The sequence below is a fragment of the Leuresthes tenuis genome, unplaced genomic scaffold, assembly GCF_036924035.1.
Source record: "Leuresthes tenuis unplaced genomic scaffold, fLeuTen1.0.hap1 SCAF_15, whole genome shotgun sequence".
Classification (NCBI taxonomy): Eukaryota; Metazoa; Chordata; class Actinopteri; order Atheriniformes; family Atherinopsidae; genus Leuresthes; species Leuresthes tenuis.
Genome location: NW_027325369.1, coordinates 15617166 through 15638768, shown reverse-complemented (window position 1 = coordinate 15638768; position 21603 = coordinate 15617166). Strand labels below are relative to the sequence as shown.

Below are 21603 nucleotides of genomic sequence, written 5' to 3'. Positions count from 1 at the left end.
TAAGAATAAATTGATCTGGAGTATGATATATACTATTTTTCTATGACATTGGCTTCCGTGATCACCAAAGATTTGTGAAGAACACATTAAAGCAGCACAGAAAATGACTTTACAAAGTCTTTATTAATGTGTCTTCTTTACAAGTCAAGAAATTCACGTTATTAAACAAAAATACACGATACTTCCACAATTACAAATTACACGCATGTGTCGTTTTCTGTGTCCATTTGTCAGCTCTAGACTGTGAACTCCCTGATTCACGAGGCCACCTCAGAGATGTGGTGAATGTTAGACAGGGTGAGCTGGGCCTCCCGTGCTGGGTAGAAACGTCTGGAACGAAGCCACAGCTTCCCAAACACCCCTGTGATCAGTAACAAGACAATCAGCAGCCCTCCAAGGACAAGAGTCTCCACTGGAGGGACTCCAGCAGCATCTACAGAGAAAAGGACACAGGTGCAACCATATTTATATGACGCATTTTTAATATTAGAGTCTTTGAGCTCTTAAAATCTGAAAGGCACAGTGATTATATAAATACATACTCATTTTGGGCTTTTCACTATCAGTCAGCAGTCGCCTGATTGGTCCATAAGACACTGTGTGGGACAATGGAATGTCCCTCCGTATTCTCAGTAATCCATCCTCAGCAGAACAGTTCTGAGCAGAAAAAAAAAGAAAAATGCTGTTAGCTTCAGTTAGGAATGACTTATAACTGAATCAAGGACAGCTTAAGCGCCAGTTCATATGACAAAACGATTCAAAGCTGAGGCGTCTATATTAAGTTCATAAGCCTCATGTACAGCAGGCAACTTGTCAGAACTGGCCTCTGTCTATCAGTCTGAGGTATGTATGTTGTGTGAGCTCACTCACAGGCTGGCACAGTCCCTGGCTGTTGTGGCAGATCTGGACATTGCAGTGAAGGAAGACGTTGGTGTAAGAGCTGCCGACAAACTTAAACATTTGTATCCTGAACATGGCCTCTGGTCCTTCGCCATTCTTCAGCACACTAAGAGTCTGTTCATTTGTCAACACTGGACAACTACAGAGGGGAGGAAAAAGATGTCAGGGAGGCCCACTGATAGTGAGAGTTCTATTTAGAATAAAACAGAGTCCTTTTAAAGTGCAAAGAGGGAATCAGTTTGAGTTCATCTGGTGAACAGTGATGCTAAGACAAAAACAAAATCAGATTATTGGAGGTGATTAAACACAAAGGTAAACAGATTTGCTTTTTCCTTTCTCTGGCACTGGGAAATCAGTGTGCACTTCACTGCCCTGCTGTTGCTAACAGTAGCAAATACTGCCTGGTTGTCAAGGGCATGCACAGCTGTTGAAACGCATGTGGCCTCTCAGACAGGAATCACATGACCTGGCTCTGAGAGCTGTTATCTAGTCAGCTCTCTAGGCAACAAACTCTCTTATTTCAGATTTCAACAGCACTCCTTTAAGAGGGCTTAAAGCCGTTTACGACTGTGGAGCAATGCTCCCACAGAGCAGGCCACAAACAAGCTTCAAGATCTTTTAAGTACCTTACACAAATTTAAAAGAAATCATTCAGACATTCTGAACCTTGAGATGAGAAGAGAAAGAAACGCTTATGAAGATTAACTGCTTGGTTTAAACAGTCCCAGGGCAAACCTGTCTCTGATGAAGGTGTACTGAATGTTGCTGTAAGGATCACTGGTTGGTGTAGCCCAGCATCTCTCCATACGTAGTATCAGGTGAGCCGGTATCTATGAGACAGACCGGGTTAGATGGCAGTTGAGTCATTGTTTACTCAAGAAAAACCATATTACCATAATGAGCCATAATATGCTGATTCATAGCAAGTAAACAACAGGTGGTTTGAACAACATGGAATAGAAATGGTGCAGCTCTCATATGACTCCAGTCACGGGTGGAGTGTTAGATTTCCAGCATTAGTTAGGACATCTATCCATTCAAAGTATTGCTTAATGCTGGGAAACTTTGTGGTTAAACTAATCTTAAAAAAGCTGTCAATACTGAGATGCTTTCATGGGAATGTCTTAAGAAAAATACTCCTCTTACTAAAACAATTTTCTTCTGATCTCAGATGACATGAGGGTGAGGTTGGGGTAATAAGTTGAAGGCTAATATCCTTCAGTAAAAAAAAGAAATGAAAATCATGTTATCCACCATGAAAATTTTCACAAAGATGTTATCCTCCAGAGTGAGTGACGGCACAGTAGTCCATCTGTCCTCAAAGGCTTCATCTTTGTACAGCAACATTGACACCGAGAAATTCCCATCCTCTGTGTTCAGAGTGATGGTTCTGTAGGATTAAAAACAGATACACGCTCATAACAAATCGTTCCCTCGTTGGATCGGACATCACGAAAAAACGACTAAACTTACCGGACGTCCACTCTGATCATGTTTTCACCGCTGGGTTGCTGGACCATGTAGTTGATGGGGTAGCGGCACACGAAAGTTATGTTGATGTAGTTTCGTGTGATAACATCCGAATAGTTATTGTGTATGGTGTTTACGAACATGATGTGTGTATCATCCGAGGTCTAAAGAGAGATCAGCAAGGAAAAAAAATGCAAAAGTCAGTGAAGTGACCAGATTGGGTTCCTTTTCATCATTTTTAAAAGTAAACTGAGTTACTTTACAGTTGCAGAACATTAGAAACCACTTATGCTAATTCAGATGAAAACTGCCACACACTGAAGGGGGAACTTAAAAGAGCAAAGTATCCCTTATAATAAGGACATAAGTCATTGCATTTAATCTGACCCTAAAACCCTCATCTGTCTCATCAAAACACAACACACAATTATTTTTCACAGTAAGTGGTCTGTATAATCTAGTGAATTAAAGTAGCCAGTTTAGTTATGCAGGAAGTTCATTTTATCAGTGTTTCAGAGATGGGCCAGAGATTATTTTCATTATAAATTCATCTCTGGATTATTTCCATGATAAAGGGATTAATTGTGAGGTCTATGGTTAAAATAACTCCACCAATATTTCCTGAAGTATTGAAAGTGTTTTTTTTCCCCCAATGTCCAAAGGACACAATTAATCTAAGAAGCAAATTCTGACACATAAGAGTTTTTACACCAAGCACAGGCAGTTCTACATGTAAATCCGTTCAGTGGAAAACAGGGACACCATCCTTTCACACAGACTGCACATACTGGTAAAGTGAATGATTTCTTTTTAAAACCAGAAGATAGAAAGAGGGGCAAAAGGTGGAGTGTGAGCTCAGTCGAGGCTCCCACTAAATGAAGATGGAAGATTGTTTATGTGGTTTAATCCCCTCTTTTAGTGCTTGAAGCCCACTGACTGACACAGACACAGAAAGCTTCAGAACTCCTCTGGCACTTAGACCTCTCACTCGGTAAAACAAAGGAACACTGTTAGAATAAAACTGAAACATAAGCAAGCCCGCCGTCGTGTTTCATTAAAAATGTCTGGCCTTTTAACCCAAGCATTCTGTCATGTCTTCTCTGACGACAGCGCTTAAAAAGATCAAGAGTCAAGGTGAAAGATAGACTGACAGCTGTGGCATTCTTCTTCTTTAGCAACACCTGTCTTATCCAAAGCAGGCTTGCCTTCCTCTGCAGCGGGTGCAAACACGTTTAAATGTAGAGTACAGGGAGATGTTCTCCTTGTTGAAAGCTGTGTTAACCTTTAACTTTCTGTAAAGTTTATGAGAGTGGCTGGATTAAAATGATCAGGGGGCTAGTTGCCCAGTGATTTACAGCCCTCCTATTCAGTGAACTTCAACAAATAATCAGCATTTCCATGTAAATCCTGATAATTTAGAGCTGCAGGGCCATTCAGGGTCCTCTTGGTGGTTTGAATGAGGCCCTCGGCTGTTATAGGGAGGAGGAACAACACTGCCCTTCTTTCTCGAGACAAACAGCCACTCCCCTCCTCTTTGCTCTTCACTTCTTTCTGCCTGTGCTTGGGAGTATGTGCCTTTCCCTCTCCATCTTGTTGTACTTGCTATGAGCCAATCCCAGAGTGCCCATATGAACACGGAGCCCCTCAGTCCACATTTACATTACAGCAGGGGAAAAATGGGACATTATTTCTATTCTTGTATGAAGAGCAATAAACAGCTACAAGTGTGTTCTTTTTTGTGCGAAAATATCGTCACTTGATGGGAAAAGTTCCCACAACAAGAGTAGACATCGTAAAATGGCTAATTTATTATAATGGGGATTTTATGTTACCTATAGTGGCAAAAGCAGGAGTAGTTTGTCGTGAAAGCACTTCAAGCTTTCCCTTTGTGTTAAGCCGTTCTAAATGTCTGGGTTCACGTGCGACATTTGATTAATTAGACTCCTGAGTTCTCAATAAACGACCTGACCTCCAAAATAAATGATTAGCTAAAGATTGATTGTCATACCATTATGGTCCCACAGTCTGAGAGATTTGTCTTTATCTTGAAAACATAATCATCTCCGATTTCAACTCCACGGCACTCTGGATCATTTAAATGCAAATCCCAAACCTGAAAGTAAATATTCACTTATTAAGAAAAAAAAACATTGTTATTCTTTGCTGCTTTTCTTAGTTCTCGAAGGGAAAATTCTGTGGAGTGTTGTTGGTGCTGACTTACATTAACTGGAGGCATTTTGTTGAGGAAGAAAGCACTCGGAATAACAACTTCCATGTGGTCATTGGTACAAATAACCGTTTCATTGAGCTCTAATGGAGGGAAGAGTAAAAACAGAAACAAGCCAATGCCGATAAACCCCTTCAGAGACAGAGATTCTGATGGTCTTTAGGCTGAAAAGAAAACTGCTTTTGCCTTTTTTTCTTAATCTCTTAGGAATTAACATCTTTATGGTGCAATGTACTTATTGCATTATTACAAACTCAAAGCTGATGGAGAACTTTTATATATTTTTGACACAAAGTCAAACTACCAATAACTTGAAAGTCAATGATAAAACATAATGAAGTATATTTACTCAAGCAAAAGGGTAGCAACATTCTCTTTGACTTTAAACTTGTTATATTTTGTATTCCATGCAATATTTTACTGCAAAATAACTACTTTTCAAATGATGATTTTACATGCAAAATATAAAGACAAAACAATAAATCACAAGTTAGCAGCTGCAGAACTTAAATACAGCTTATGTGTTCACACGTAGATAACTTCGGACTAACTTATCCTGCTTATACTACTGAACTTGCAGACAGAAGGTGATCCGAATATGGCTTTTGCTAGTAATGATCACACTTCTTTAGAGGAAGTAAAGACAAGGTTTAGACTTGGCTTGGACGAATTACTTTGTGAGAACGTTTAAAAACCTGTAATCAAGGAAAGCAATGTTAACCAACAATAATCAGTATGAGAAATGCTTAAAAACCATGTGCAGCCTGTGTGACCTTTGACATTTCATCTCCACATGTGTGGTACGTACGGCGTACACTCACCCTCCTCAGGCTCGAGATAGACTGCTGAGGTGACCATCCTCATGGTGAAGAGTAACCAGGCAAAAACCACACAGGCAGACGCCATCTTCCAAACACTCTCCCACTGGTTTCTCTTAGCTCAACCACTCCACTGGCTTTTGGCCTTCTCTCTGAAACTCCACAGCTCACTGTCACCAGAAGACGTAGTACCGCTCTCCTGCTCCAACCCATGAAACACAGTTCTAATGAACTGGGAGCCTCCCTCCGGCCTTAAAACACCAGCTTGAATGATGCCCCCCCACCCCCGACAACAATAAGATTCCGCACATGAATAGGGGCTACTGAGGGGAGTCCAAGGTAACACGTATGACACCGCCTACTACGGTGATGTCCTCTTAGTAAACACCTTACAACAGTTTCTTACCACAGGGAGCAACAGGACGTCTGGTAACCATGTAAAGAGGAGCAGCAGCACAGGGCTGGCGCTCTTTGTTGTCTGCATCTTTTGTCCGGACACTTTTAAAATCTTTACTGGTACGGGAATCCCAGTCAGTCAGGTGAAAAGAAACTCATTACGAGTCAAGGGCAATTCAGTGACAATGCAAAGGACCAGTTTGTATGTGCACGGACCGTAAAGCACAAATAATGTCTGCAAGTGCAGGAAATAAATGGTTTTTTTTTTCAACACAATCCAAAATAAGACAACATGTCATATACAGTAGCAGCCACATAACAAACTTATCCAGACCATTTGTAAGGGGCAAATCAAAGAAAGAGAGGAGATGACTGCTGAAAGCTCTTCACATTTTCCAACATTTATGAGTTTCATTTTACAAGAGCAGTTTCCAAGACACTGAATCTTGTGCTTTTTTCTTTTTTTTCTTTCATCATTCATCTTTTCATCATTCACCGCACTGCCTGGCATTGTTTTAACAGTCAAACAGCTTCAAAACAAGAAAATCTTCTGTTGTTAAAAAAGGTGAAGACGAGCTTGGGTCAGAGGTGAATGCAGATCGATGGCTTCCTCCCCGTTTCCGTTTTAACACAATAAATAAAAGCGGTGGTCAAAAATAACTATTTATACAGGCTGACGGCTTGTCACTGACAGACTTTTATTTCCTGATTGTTGTAAGTGATTTCTGTATTGAAACCCATTTTCCTCCACTTGGTTGTACAGTGAAGTCGCATATCGGTGCACGTAACAACAGCAGATAAACACAAACAACAACAACAACACTGTACAGTCCTGTCAAAAGAAAAACATGCTTAAACGGTTATTGAATTAGGAAATAACAACTATAACCACAAGTGACCCAAATACATCTGCTACAAAAGATTTCAAATTTGACTGCAAATACATTTAAGAAACATGTCGTTACATGTTGTTGATTGGCTAAAATATCCTCCTGGAAATGCATTCGGGATGCTTATAAAAAAAATAAAATTAAAATAAAAACACGGAATGTGCAAAATCAGAGTAGTTCTTTCACTCGTGTGTAAAGAACGAGCTCTCTTTCACTGCTTTTCCTCAGCTCCTATCCCTCCATGTGCAGATTTACTCCAGAGGTTCGGTGTCTTCAGTAAACAGATCAGCCAGGTCGGCCACTGTCAGTACGGCGGCCTCAGAGTGTTTCATGGCTGTGCTGGTGTGACTGGAATTTAAAACAGACTTTATTGGCACTTTGAGATTACCGCCCGACACGTCCTGAATGTGATGTTTTCAATCAGAAACAATCAAAAAGTACAGTTCGCTTTGCACAGACCTTTTTTCTGCTGTCTTCAGCATAGCTTGCATTCTCTCCTCAATAGTGGATTTTATAAGGAATCTGTGAACAAATGTTGGCCTAACAGGCACAGGAAACACAAATCAAGTTAAATAAAGCTGACTAATCTAAATTCACAAATCAGTCATCAGTTAGCAGTATCTTCAACTCTTTAAACAGCATTTCTATTGCTTTGTTGTGCGCTTAAAAACATTATCATTGTTAAAAAACAAAGCCCACATATGCAGGTCTAAACTGCTAGAAAAGTTGTGTTGAAAACTCAACAGCTGCTTACTTGGTTTGTCCGATCCGGTGCACCCTGCCTATTGCCTGAAGCTCGTGGGCTGGGTTGAGGATTGGCTCAACCAGCAGCACGTGTGTTGCTTCGATGATATTCAGCCCGTTGGAGCCAGTGTGAAGAGGAAGGAGAAGGATGTTTATCTTCTTGTCGTACTTGAAAGAACTCAGATTCTCCTGGAAAAGTAACGCACGATTACCGTCAGATTTGGATCAACACATTTCTGGCATTAATCTATTTAGCTGTCCAGAAAATGTCAACACCAACAATACTTCAGTCTCAACAGCCAAGGCAAGTGTCTGAAAGAGTCTTTGAGAGTGTTTATGACGGCATGCCGGGAGCTAATTGAATAGTCTTTAAAAAAATAAAGTTGCATAGTTGTAGAATAAAACAAAGAAATCCCAAATGAAAAAGCAGCTGTGCACTTGCAGATGTGGTACTCAACATGTAGATCTAGAAACACGGCAAAACCAAACCTGGAATTTGTGAATTCCATTGATTTGCGAAAACTCCATATTATTGTCGAACAAGGCCTTAGCGATGATGTCAAGGACACTCTGCCACTGTTCAGAAAAGACAAAAGACAAACCAGGTCAGATCCACACCAAAATAAACCCCTATCTTACAGAGTAGACATGGTTTACAGTTACCGTGGAGAAGACAAGACACTTGGCACCCGGGTTGCTCACTTGAATCCTCTTAAGTGTTCTCACTACCGCCTCCACTTTGGTTGAGTGGCTTCCCTGAGACAGGAAAAGCAAGTTATCAAAGCTGTGGGAAACTCTTATCCCAAAACCTGCATCCTGACCAGACCAGATATCTGCCGGTATCACATGAAAGTGGCGCTGCTGACTGACCTTGACTGGGATGTCTTGGTCCTGACTGGATGACTGTGTAGTGAACACGTAGGAGATTTCCGTGTGGGACGTAGTCTGCCTACAAATGGCACACTTAATGGCACGCCGCCTGGAACCCACACTGTATTGCTCCACAATGATGGCAATGCACTCATTGCAGAAGCAGTGGCCACAAGTCAGCACAGCCCACTGGAAAAGAGAGAGAACAAGAAACCAGTGAGGTAAATTATGAGCCAGCTAACAGATGAAAGAAAACAAAGAAAGTTCCAGTTAATCGTCATCTGCAATTTGCTCCCTGGTGCATAACACATGGAGAGATATCTTTGATGTCTATAAAAGGGACTTAATAGGTAAAAAAAAAACAGTTTGGAGCAAACGTCTTCTGGCCTTACAGGCAAGAAATAGAATTTGAACAGTATTTGTTCAAATTGAAGATAAAATTATAAGTTAAAATTGGTGGAACAATAGAAAAAAAATGACAAATTCAATAATTGCAAGTTTCCCGTTTCTGTTTTAAAACTCACATAATGAAGAAAGCAACTCAAAAAGCAGTCAGGCAAATATCAGAACAGCTGGTTTCCTGGGTAACTCGGGCACATCGCTTTTAGCAGAGAAATGTTTTTGTAGCAAATAGTAGTAGTAGTATTTTGTTTCAAATAGTATAGTAGAGACAATTATGAGCAAAAGCCACGATTAACACGAGCACTTATACAACCTGCAATCGATGCTCACCTCCTGCCCCAGGGGCCGGGCACAGATGGGACATGGCTCTGGGTTCAGCCCTCCAGTAGACTTGTCCTGCGACTGGAATAAAGGGGAAAATGTTGTACAGAGACGGGTTAAGCCACACAGTTTGAGATCACTTCTATAAATGAAACGAGAACATTTCAAGTGCCACTTCTTTACTGTCCAGTATGAAAATTACCTTCTCCAGATTTGTGAGGTACAGAAACTGCCCGAGCTTCTTTTGGAGTTGAGACTTGGCCACAGCCTGGTCGTTCAGAAGTTTGACTCGGTTCTGTTCCACCTGGGATCAGAACCCCCGAGAGCAGAGATCAGGGATGTGAGAAAAGCAGCCCCAGCAGTATTTCACATCTAAGAGAACTTTCAGTAAAAATAGACAAAGTGTTTCACATTTGTAAAGCTAATGTTGAGTATGGACTCTTGTCTCTTAAAAAGCCTTGATAACAAACTATTCTTGTCATCAAGGCTAACATAAAGGATCTTTTACTTGGGTGCAGTAGCAGTTCAAATACGCCGCAGTTTGTTACTCACCTCATGCGGTTCTATGATGTGCAGCAGTTTGGGTTTCGGCTCGTCAGGCAGACGCACACGCAGCCTCTCAGTGGCCATGCCCAACTCATCGATGGCTGACACGTGATTGCGCAGCACCATCCAGTACTCGTGCAGCACCTGACGGGAGACAAATGCCGGTTTTTATTATGGTCCATTTAGGAAATACGAAATGTAGTAAGAAAAGGATAAAAATTTGTGCTCATATGTGACAAAACTTACAAAATGCCTCATACTCCAATGCCTAAGTATTAGTAAAATGTTCTAAAATGAAGAAATTCTTCATGCTAAATGCTTTATGTCATTTTGTCTCAAGCTATTGAGTCTTAACAGTGAAGATGAACACCTTGAATCGCATTACTTGTGCTTTTTGTGTTGCAGGTAAGCATACAAACCTTGTACTCCTTCTTCCAGTTCTCAAAGAGCTCCATGAAAGTGTTTCCCTCCTCCACCAGCTCCGAGTCCATGCGTTTGACTTTGGCAAAAGACAAGATGGCTTTCAGAGTGCGCTCAGTCTCACTGGCTGCCCACAGGCCACGGCTGGTGGTGGGGAGGCGGTCGTCCACCAGCCCATCTTCGTCCTCGATCATTTCTTCAAAAATGGCCGTCTGGCCTTTCACCCTGTCAAGCAGATAACCCAGTCAGTCAGTCAGTGTCATCAATCCGAATGATGGTCTGATGAAATGAAAGGAACGGCTCTACTTACGTGTGAGCAAACAGCTTGGATTCATAATCAGTGAACAGTTCGTCTGCTTTGCAAAAAACACAGCTGCAATGTGAAAAGAGACGATAATAGATGTATCAAAAAGGCTGAGCTGTTACTTTAAAAGAAAAAGACATTTAGAGTGGCTGAGGGTTATAAAACACATGAAAAATGTTAGGAACTTCATTATACCAGGCTTAAAACTCCCAAAGAGAACGCTGATTAAATGCTGACGGCTTACTTGTTGAGCGGCAGCCGCATTGGCCTCAGGTGGCAAACGGTGGCTTCATCTATTACTTTTTTCGAAGCCGGGCCCTCGAGGCTTTTCACTGCATCTTGCACAGTCTTTTGCGATTTCGTCAGATCCTGCATTTGCGTGGTGAGTAGAAACTGCAGGCCGCAGGCGTCACGAAACCTGCAGGTAAGCCAGGTTTGTTATTAGCCCGATGGCCTCAGCTTAAACGCTCTCTGGCCCCACATTTCAGAAAAAACGTGTTTTACTTGTCTGCCATAGAGAGCTTGTTGGGTTGCTGTTTGTAGCTGCACGTCAGCTCATTCTTTACGCGGACCACCAGATCATCGTCGGTTGAGCAGCGGATTGCCCTCTGAATAACTTCCAACCACCAGGGAGAATTCAGGTTGACCTTGACACAAAAGTTTTTTGTTTTTTTTGTATTTTCAAGCATTTGTACAAATAAGTTTTGGGTTCTGTCTTAATCACCATTCCTAATACAGGTCCGTTTGACGTTAAAACAAATTGCAAACACTCCAAAAGACCTATAACCAAGATAATCCTAATCCTAACCCTATACACTATGTACCTAAATATGAATTGTTTAAAAATGAGTAATCAAGAATGTCACCAAGTGCAGTGTCTTTGTTGCTGGATATCTTCTTTGGCACTTAATTACAGGTGATTTTTGTGAGGGGACATCAAAATACCGTAAATTCCGGACGATAAGCCGCTACTTTTTTCCCAGGCCTTGAGCACCGGCTTATAATACGGTGTGGCTAATATATGTTTTTTTTCTTTTTTTTTTTCATGCCACGGAAAACATTTTGCCTCGTAACATTAGACCAATAAAATGAACAAATAGTAGTGGTCCAATGAAATTGTACGATAAATCAAACACACTTACACTACTAAATTATTGTAAATTGGTTATTTGTACTCACCCTATCAATGACTTTTCTAGTAGGCTAGTGCCTTTTTTTATTTTTATTTTTTTAAATCAGCAGGCACTGTTTTAAAAAAAAAAAGCATTTACACCACGTATTTGTGCGTTACCGATAGGTAAAAAGCATCGATGTTTCAGGCACTGTTCAGGAAAAAAAGCATTTGCAGTATGTATTTGTTTATGTTACCATAGACATTTAATTAAAAGTTTAAAAATCCTCACATGTAACAAACATATTTCTGTGTAAATATCTCATATTACAATGTGGACTCCCATGGCTTATAATCAGGTGCGGCCCATACATGTACAAAATGGAAGTTCTTTTTAAAATTAGAGGGTGTGGCCTAGGTGCGCTCTATAGTCTAGAATTTACGGTAAGTGTAAATCATAGCAGAGAGTCATTGCTCTTATTTCCAGGTATACTTTTTTTCAGTTGAAAGTAACTGATACAAATATTTATGTTATAAGCTCTGATTGGAATAAATGTAATTAATTTTAATCAAGTTTAACAGCAACTTGATCCCAAATACTTTGGTCTCCAAAAGGTAAAATATTTCCTACTTCTGATTATCTGTTAATACATATATGTATATATGTATATATATATATATATATATATATATATACATATATACATATAGAGAGAGAAAGAGAGAGAGAGAGCAATTTTCCTTTAAGTAAAGGAGTTCTCACTTTTCGCTTCAGCTCTTTGATGTTCTGTAGCACAGGCTGCAGGCCCTGGTGGGCATCCGCCACCTCGGAGTTGTATTTGGTCATATAGTGTTGTCGCAACTGCTCGGCCTATAGACATACGGAGAATAGTAAGAGCAGATAATTTCTTAAAAAATAAAATAAAATGAAAAAAAATCAGGATTCATCTACAAAATGAACTACATTATTGGAATGCATGTGTTCTGACTGAATTACCTCTTCACTTAGTCGGTCATCTCTCAGGGTCGGGGGAATCCCAGGATGCTTTGCACTTAGCAGTTCCATCAAGTTGTGGGTGGCATGAAGCCTCTGTTTTACCATAACAGAAAAAAGATGGAGATAATCAAAAATGACTTGTTTTGCATAAAATTGCTACATGTAAACGCAGGAATAGAACTAACAGACTTTGTCTTATGAACTTAAAAGTAATTGTTTCAGTACGATTTCACACAATCAGAACATTTTTCTTTTAGAAAACTTTTATTTGGGCTCCTCTTTGCAGCAGTGAAGCCTTTCAAACTCAAAGAAGAGACATGAACAGGGGACCGTGTACCTGTAATGAATCTGTTTTCAGCCTGTCTTTGTGCTCTTCTGATGAACGAAGCACTTCTCTATACATCTCGACTGCCTCCACAAACTCATCTGCAGGTGGAAAAGGCCACAGTAACTCATTGTGTGAATCACATGGAGGGTTAACGAGATGGGCTGTGTGAATAACCAAAGTATGGCGGCAACGTATGAGTCGCCTCACTCAGACTCCAACAAAACAAAAAGTGTTGGGAGACAAGATGAGATCATGGCTTGTGTTTTGTTTGAACTGATTCCCATGGGAAACTGAAGGCAAAGGGATCACAAGCATAGAAAGGGGGTTTTATACTTCTGATGATGTGGATTCCAGCCAGGCCATTGAGAGCGCACACCAATTGTCTGTGAGCTTCTTCGCACTCCACTCGACATTTCTTCTGCAGGGACTTAAGGAGCTCCTCCATTGTCATGGTGCTGGGAGGAGAGGAACACAGACAAACCCACTTAACATATCCTCCAACGCTAATTACAGCTTTAAATAAACACAACTGCAAGCTCTATTACTGACATAAAGGTTGCTAGGGTCTTTACCTTTCCTGTGATACTCTATTTAGTCTAGATTGTTAGTGAACTGGTGCACCTGCTTTTGAGAAAAGACCACTTATGTCTACCTTTTCTGCAGAGGCAGGAACTCCCCCCTCACAGCCTGTGGATGGCAGCAGGCCTGGCGCAGCCTCAGCAGCGGGTAAAGGATGGTGTTGACGGTGCGGCGGTCGAGGCTGCCGAGTTTAAGGCTCCAGTCTGAGATCTTCCTGAGTTTGACCAGAGCGTCCTGAGAGCAGACCTCATGCTGCCGGTGGTAGAAGTGACCTTCAACGGGGGAAAAATGAAGCCAGTGCACCTCCTCTGTCTGAGGAGGGATCTGAATCTGAACAAAAAAAGGAAGACGGAAAACGAAGGAAAATACACAAAAAGTCTTACTTTCTGGTAATTAAGAGTTCAGAATGCTCACAGACAAGCAGAACTTCTAAATCCTAATCCTACCTGATCGATGACATCTTTTTTAGCTGATCGCCACAATATCTGAGCGATTACGTTGTACAGAGGCTCTGAGTTTCCACGTCGATAGGGGCGATAAAGCAGCTGGTCCCACCAATGCTTCACCCAGTATGGGTCAACTCCAAGAAAAAGTACGAGGCCATACAGATCTGGAAAGCAAAATCAGTTGAGCATGGAACCTTTTGTCAAGTTTTCTGTCAGGTTTTTGTTTTCAGCTTACCTTCCAAACCTCTTTGGACAGGAGTGCCGCTGACACACCAGCGGTTGACAGACGCGAGACGTAAAGCCATTTCTGCAGCCTGATTGCAAAAAATATAAGAGAATAAAAAACAATTATGACGAACAATGAAAAAAAAAAGGAGAAAATCCCAAATGCAACTCCAACTCACCTTGGCAGTGGGACACTCGACCATTTGAGCCTCGTCCAAACAGATGCGCCACCACTCCACAGCCACCAGAGGACTGGGCACGGCCATGTAGCGCTTCTGGTTGCGGAAGCGGCGTCCATCTTTGCTGTTACTGTGGGGAATGTCAACATAGTTGAGCTCAGAGCGAAGCACATCGTAGGTGGTGATGACCACATCCTGCTCAGCGAGCATACGCGGCTGGATGAATCCATGTTTCTTCACACCCTGGTAAACCTGATAGGAAGAAGATGTATTAGTAAAGGTGGAAATGTGATAAAAAAAACATCAAAAGGTGTTGCATTTTGTTACAAAGCAAAATCATTTCACATGAAGTAACTGACAACAAACATCCAAACACTTGGCACTAATGTAACATTAAAAAAAAAACTAATCTCGTCTCTCACCAGCACCCGTAGGGAGGAGGACCTTATGTGCCGGTTGATCTCCTCCACCCACTGGTGGCAGATGGAGCTTGGGGAAATGATGAGTGTGGCACCAGTGGACACCGGCTTCATGGCTACCAGGCAGTGAGGACAGTAGAAAGGTGTTGTTTTAAGGCTCTCCTCTTTATAGTTTACGCAGTCTGCATGTTGCCACAGCTGACAGTTCATACACTGCACGCGGGCCTTGTAGTCAACGATGCCCAGTTCCCCACAGATACACTCAAAGCGGTAATCAGGGGTGTTAAAGGGGACTACAGATGCTCTAGTGGGGTTTTCTGTCTCCTCAGGTGAATCGAGCTGTAAGACCTTGTCTTCAGGTAGATCATCCATTTTGGGCGTGTCCCGTGTCTCCGGATCAATTTCACCCTGAGACATCTGCAACGACACAGCGGAAGCACCCAAGATGTCCTCTGGCTGATCTTCTTTCTCATTCTGACTTTCAGCCCAGTCCTTTGTTTCAATTTCCTCTGCTACAGGACAGTCAGACGCAGGACTCAGATCTCTTTGATCCTCTGACAGAGAGTTCTGCAGAGCTGCTTCAGCCTTCTCCTTTGCTCGCCTCTGAAACGTTTTCCTGGGCGCGCTCTCTGTGTTCTTGGAGTTCTGACAAAGATAAATACATTTCAAACTTACACAAGACAACAGAGAATTACTTGTAGAATATAACATTTGTTTTTGGAGCTCTTTATCCTTACAGACTTGGATGCTCCTGTTAATGTTTTCTTTGTTTCCTTGTAGTTCTTTCCCAGCTTGAATGACCCTGCCAAACCCCGGCCTTTGACCCGGTCAACCATGCCCTCATCTATGAGTTTTGCCAGCGTCTTCTTAATGTGATTGCGATTCTTCAAGAGGTCGTAGCCGTAAGTGGCACGGATGTAAGTGAACACAGCATTGACCGAGGCTCCTTTGCCAGATCGCATCTCCTTTATCGCAGTGAGCAGCATGACACGGACAGCTGGGGGAAAAAAAAACAAGATTTCGAGAAATGTGAATCAAATTTTAAGCACTTATGAGGACTGCTTGAGATGGCTGGGAGTGACATACTTGGGTAGGATATTTTTATTTTCGGTTGAGCCTCAGACTTGCAGAATACAGCTTTCTTTCTTTCCAATGGACGGGGAGGAACAAAGTAATTTACAGACTTCCCCTGTGAAACCAAGAAATGAATCATTATGAAAATACATACCATCATATACCTCAGATTTCACTTCATGCAAAGTCTTCAGAGCACATTAAATGTAATATTAAATCATCCATCAGAAATAGAAGGAATCCCTTATATTTAACACAAAAACAGGAGCTCCCCATCGGTCCTCACCACAGGCAGAGTGAGCGCCTCCTGCTCCAGGTTCTGCCGGGTATGAAACAGAATGAGCGCCAGAACTTCCACCGTCTTTCCAAGCCCCATCTCATCAGCTAGGATCCCACCAGGCCACTCGACACCAGCCAGCGGAAATTCTCGTATTAAGCTGAATTAAAAACCAAAACAAAACAAACAAGGGGAAAAATATCCATATATCTTCAAGTATTGATATGTATATCTACAAAATTATACAACTGTATGGGTCAGCCTCCGAATCACTCATGATGTGTTGCCATGTTTAGGTTTTGTTGTTTTTGCGATAGCAACTTTTAACATCACTGCCACTGGTGCAAGAGTGAAAATTTTCGTTTAAAAATGAATTTGAACAGAGAAAAGCTTTAATAGAATGCACAAAAACTGCTGATAGTGAGGGCAGTGGATTATAAAGTACTTTGGGCACTGATTTAAATTAACTTAAAGAAGACATAACATGCCCTTTTTTTCACAAGTCTGTGACACGTTTTGATCAAAATCACACAAAGTGTCACCACGGAAACCTCCTTTTTTAATCATGAATTTCCACCTGCACTCATACTCACCCATTTCTGGCCATGGAATGACCCTCTCACTTCTGCCTCTTTTAAGATCGGTAGTTCTCAATAACCCCTATCGCACATCATTACCATGTATGAGGCAAACAGCACATAGTCTGGGAGCTCACACTGGCTCACACTGGCACACATCTAACACACCAACTGAAGTTCTTGACTGGTAGTTTTATTCTCAGTTGCTTACATTTCCCCTGTCTGCAGTTCGACTATGGACAGTTTGTACTGAACTCCCTGTTAGGCACACATGAGAAAAGGGCTAATCATAGATCTCTGCAAGCTCTCCAGTGATGCATGTTTATATGTTATAGAGTTTTACTGAAGTCACATAAATATGTGGAACAGCCTGAACTGACCAAAGCCTCTGGTGGTGCTTTCGGTGACAGCTAGTAAAATGTCATTTTCAACTTCCAACTGAGCAAAAGAAAAAGAAAAAAAATGCCCATTTGTAATCAGATTGCGCAGAATGCGCATGTCTCCAGATGAAGTGACTTTTTCTACCACAAGAGATATCCTGAGCTCTTACCAGCCAGTAAAGGGGTTGTAAAACAACTTCTTGCCACACAAGGTCACCAACTCCCGCCACAGGAAATGCAGCAATTGTTCTGTAAAGAAAGAGAAAATCCTGAAAAATCTTTACATTTCATAGCTTTACTTTCACGATCTTCACTGAGTCACTTCATCAGTCTCTTTAAAAACCGCATTCATTCAAAAGTTGTGATCCGTGATAAAAATGTCAATGGATCAGAAGAAAAAAAAAGAAAAAAAAACAAGCTCTGTTTGAATGTTTCAGGCTCAAACTGAGGATTATAACCATTTGTCGAAAATTAAATTCAACATTTCAAGTGTACCTTTATGCGCAGTGTTCCTATGTTTTTCCCTCCTCAGCATCCAGTTGACAGCCTGGCTCTGATAGGGCCTGAGAACAGGAATAAGAGCCTTGTGCTGGACATCATAGGTTACCTCCTGGCTCTCTTTTTGGTGCAGATGTCTGATATAATCATAGAGCTCCTCCACATTTTGCCTCTCCAGGTCAGTGTCACATTCTTCCTCCTCATTCTCTACAACTTCTACACGGAAAAAACAGCAGCCAAATATTTTTGTCATGATGAAAGGGGGGACTGTTTGTGATTATGCTTGAGCCACATTCTGCTTTAACTGCAAAGCTGTCATGGTACTAATAACAAAAAGACACCTACCAGGAATGATAAAATCGTAAAAATATTCCAGTAATTTCTGCATCAGCTGATTTGCTTTTTTCAGACGAGCACTTCCCTCGCTTAGGAACTCCGGCTTTCCAAGCCCGGTTTCCAGAAGGTAAATTCCCACCTGCCAAATAGAGCAAATCAACAGCTTTGCTAGCATGTAATTTTTAACACAGTGAGCTTCAATTGTTTGATATTCTAACACTACATCAGACTAACTATCAAGACTTTGCCTGATTTGATATTTGTTTGGTCCATTTGATTGTGTTCAAGGCCTTATGGTCCTCTTTACATGTATTAAAAACTTTCAAAAATATAATTATTTTGAGTATGGTTGAAGCATTACATTAAAAACCTTACAAGAAAGGGGTAAATAACCTTACCATCGTTACATACTTCATTATCAATATTCTATCCCATGAGAAAAACCCTCATACCTTGACTGTCTGTTCTTGTGTTTGGTGAAGGAGCTGCACCACCCTCCTCTTCTGCAGCCAATCGAGGTCCTCCAGCGGGATCCGACGGAGACTGCATTCTGTGGTACAACTGTCCTCATCGGGCCTCCACTGCAGTCCTGAGCTGTCATCACAGCTGCTGTAACTGAGGCAGAGCTGCTCACCCATTCTGTGGAGCGTGAAAACTCTCTGCTCAGAGTCAGATGGGAGCCAAGAAGGCCGGAGGCTGAACTCCCCGACGAGGGCCTTCCAGATGTGGCCCAGCTTGAAAGAAGGCAACACCGTGAGTGTCAGAGAGGCTGAGGCAAAGGTGACATCTGAAGAGGTGCCAGGAAGTTCCTCTGAAGACTGGACAGAGTGGGTGTAGGGAGCCTCTGTGGCGTCCTCTGCAGCAGACAGAAAAGTGCTGCTGGGACTGGGGTCGACTGAAAGAATGGAACAGGACGGAGTCTGGTCATCTTCCTGGATCACCTCTTTCTTGCGGTCCTCCAGCATATTCCATTCCAGCCTCCTCTTGGCTTCATCATCCACCCTCGCAGGAGGGGCCCTCTTTCTTCTGCTACTCATGGTGAAAGTCTAAACAGGGACCGGCAGTTTTAACATGTTAATCTAAAGAATACTTCTACCTTGAATGCATTTATCAATAAATCCAGAGCATGCATGAAAAGTTTACGTTTATTAGACGAAGATCAAATAACCTGGGGTTCAGCAGGATTCATTTTACGCCTGCTAACATCAATATTTTAGCATGTCAACAATGTGTTCGTCATACAGATACGTTACGTACAAACAGTATGTTGCAAGACTTTATAAATTAATTCATTAATTCACTAATTAACACATATTTAGTGTAAAACAAAGCTGAGAACCTGTCTGAAATAAAAAGTCACAAGAGAACAATAATGTGGTATACAGACTGAGTCTCGCATAATTTGGCAACAGTTACAGCCATAATACTTCTCATGTAGCACGAATACTCTGTGATGTTGCGGCTCAGTTCTCCAAAAGCACTATACGCAGTATTGATGTTGCGTTTCTGGACAGTTAGACTTCTGTTATGCTTGCACATCTGATCTTATCTGCAAAGGTAGGTATAGAGCTGCAGCTCCTACACAATGGTGGACTGACGGACACAAAGTCAACTGGATACATTTCTTCTCCACAGGCCTGCCAGGATGAACAGAGCAAATCAGTGGCTCTGCTCCTCTGTGGTATTACAAATACTTGTATCCAAAATGTTGCTCCCCTTTTTGAAAGGGTTCTTGGGATCAAACAAGGACGGTGTACATATTTTTACAAAAGTTTCAAGGAATAAGTCTCAACATTCAAACTGTTGTCTTTGCGCTATTTTAACTTAAGTGATCCCTTTAAAAGACGAGCAACTCACCACCTTTTTATGTAATTTCACACGATAGGGGCGTATAACAAATTAAAAAAAAAAATTTAAATAATGTTTGAAATAATTAATGACACTGCTTGTGCATGAAGAAAAAGAGACATCTCTTATGGAAGTGTTAAACGTCTATGACAACACAACGAGGAAAACTCGTGTAAAGTGAAGATTATATCTTTGTTTATCACCGCTGCTTTGGCTTATTAAAAAATGAATTGCTAGTGAGCGACTATAGCTTATTTATATGTGCGCTGGCTTACAAGTAGCTGTTTTAATATCTGCTTAATTCTTTCGTTGAAAGTGTTTTATCTGGGAAAAATAATGCCGCGCTACAGCCTTTGAGCACGGAAACATAATGAGACTTTCAGACAACGCTGCATATTTTACTGTTTGACGGTAAAAGAACAAAACTAAAAGAAGCATATTTACTTTCAGAGCCTCTCATAAGCTACCCTGGCTTTTATCGCTGTCTCAGAAGTCGTTTCATGTTGAAGTAGCTCTTGATAATCACACTGTAACGCTCAAAACACAGCACTGTTGATGTCCGCCATTTTTAAATACAGGAAGTGACGTCACACGCTTTGTCGTGTGACGTCAAAGGCGTCAAAAAGCTTGGCGTTTGTTTAGAGAGTAAATCCCAGATTTTATCCTAACTTATCGATTTAAAACACAATTTTTACCTGTGATTATAAAAAAAGTAGTATTAAGCGCTTACTCTCGCATATTCTTGATCTATTTCAGTATTTTATTCAAATTCTGTGACAATTTTCCAACCAACTTTCAGAACGAGAGTTTAGAAAATATTTCTTATTTGTCCTCAGTCGTTTTTCAAGCAAAGAGTCTTAGTTTTACTGTTTTATTCATTTTGTGGCCATGCCATTTTCATTCATCCATCTATCCATTTTCTATACCCGCTTAATCAGTCGGTCGGGTCGCGGGGGGGCTGGAGCCTATCCCAGTGGTCATTGGGCGAGAGGCGGGGTACACCCTGGAAAGGTGTACTAGTCCATCACAGGGCCACATAGAGACAAACGAGACAAACAACCACACACGCTCATGTAATTTTCATATTGAATCAAATAAAGTGTCCGTATTGTCGTTGTATTATATATTGGCCACAAGGTGGCAGCAGAGGGTGATATATTTTATTAGGCTGCAGTGAACTGCAAGTGCATCACATCTGTCAGAGCCTAACACGACGCAGAGCAGGGTGGGGGGTGTGATTCATGTGAAGTTTGACGAGTCCCTTTATACTTTTTACCTGGAGTTTGAATTGCTTCCCACTTCACATTGTTTTGGTGGAGCCATCTTGGTTTTTTTCTAAGTTATCGGTCCTTCTCCCATTGACCATTTTTTCCCACGAGCTCCTCAACATTTCGCCCCCAAAATATAATTTATCGATGCGTCACTGTACCCTGACGTGTATGAACTGTGGTTTCAAATCAGGGACACTGCAGTGAGTGTGACCCGCTTTTAAGGTGCAGTGAGGAAGAGGAGAAGAAGGGGGCATCTCATGATCAGTGCAGATAGAAGGAGAGAGGGAGAGTCAGATCCCATCGTGTTTCCTCGGCAGAAGAGCTAGAGTCCAGTGTGGCAGCTTCAAACGAGACACAGACCCTGTATATCTCGCACTGCCTGCTTCAGGTAGGTAAACTTGGGTATTTTAAATATGGTGCACAGTTCCTCCCTCCTTAAAAACCGACCATCTCCAAAAACTGCACAAATATTCAGCGAGCTCTGTCAGCTGATCCTGACATCTATGCATGTTTGAGATGTGTAAGTGACAGTGTTTAATGTTTTGTCCTGTAAGAGAGTCAAAGGCGCGACCGATTCAGATGTTAAGCGGTGAAAAAGCAACTCGGGTGGAGCAGACATTAATTTTGTGTGCATAAATGTCTGTGTAAAAGTTGAAAAAACAGATCGAGAATCAGCCGAGATCCTCGCCTGCAGAAGAGGCAGCTGTCCGTGGTGCTGAAACTTCAAATCTTTCTCTATTGTAGAGGTT

At 41.6% G+C, this 21603-nt stretch overlaps 2 protein-coding genes across 2 annotated transcripts; both read right to left on the bottom strand.

Annotated features, from left to right (window-relative positions):
* Positions 1-143: 143 nt before the first annotated feature.
* On the bottom strand, positions 144-5503 carry LOC140270727 (alpha-tectorin). The gene is made up of 9 exons (XM_072365922.1): positions 5419-5503; positions 4592-4680; positions 4379-4483; positions 2374-2534; positions 2155-2290; positions 1636-1730; positions 871-1039; positions 543-657; positions 144-433 (listed from the first exon to the last, which is right to left on the bottom strand). Exons 1-9 carry the CDS (start codon positions 5501-5503, stop codon positions 258-260), a joined length of 1131 nt encoding a protein of 376 aa, XP_072222023.1. The 3' UTR covers positions 144-257.
* A 988-nt stretch (positions 5504-6491) lies between these two features.
* Positions 6492-20146, bottom strand: shprh (SNF2 histone linker PHD RING helicase). Its single transcript, XM_072365136.1, has 30 exons — positions 20028-20146; positions 18188-18781; positions 17745-17874; positions 17397-17615; positions 17072-17150; positions 15953-16103; positions 15679-15781; positions 15330-15589; positions 14596-15237; positions 14174-14425; positions 14005-14083; positions 13770-13933; positions 13397-13653; positions 13078-13199; positions 12754-12842; positions 12417-12509; positions 12183-12290; positions 10813-10955; positions 10553-10726; positions 10315-10377; positions 10004-10229; positions 9591-9728; positions 9241-9342; positions 9048-9119; positions 8316-8504; positions 8109-8201; positions 7935-8021; positions 7456-7634; positions 7161-7241; positions 6492-7049 (listed from the first exon to the last, which is right to left on the bottom strand). Exons 2-30 carry the CDS (start codon positions 18770-18772, stop codon positions 6953-6955), a joined length of 4977 nt encoding a protein of 1658 aa, XP_072221237.1. The 5' UTR covers positions 18773-18781; positions 20028-20146; the 3' UTR covers positions 6492-6952.
* Positions 20147-21603: the final 1457 nt, after the last annotated feature.

Bases quoted from the DNA above. Each gene is read 5' to 3' on its own strand.
- shprh (XM_072365136.1), bottom strand. From the start codon at position 18,772: ATGAGTAGCAGAAGAAAGAGGGCCCCTCCTGCGAGGGTGGATGATGAA. The intron at 16,104-17,071 runs GTAAGAGCTCAG...TTTTTAATTCAG, and splicing joins TACAACCCCTTTACTGGCTG to CTTAATACGAGAATTTCCGC. The intron at 7,242-7,455 runs GTAAGCAGCTGT...TGTGCCTGTTAG, and splicing joins CACCGGATCGGACAAACCAA to GCCAACATTTGTTCACAGAT.
- LOC140270727 (XM_072365922.1), bottom strand. From the start codon at position 5,503: ATGGCGTCTGCCTGTGTGGTTTTTGCCTGGTTACTCTTCACCATGAGG. The intron at 2,535-4,378 runs GTATGACAATCA...ATCTCTCTTTAG, and splicing joins CAGACTGTGGGACCATAATG to ACCTCGGATGATACACACAT. The intron at 1,731-2,154 runs GTGGATAACATG...TCTGTCTCATAG, and splicing joins TCTTTGTGAAAATTTTCATG to ATACCGGCTCACCTGATACT.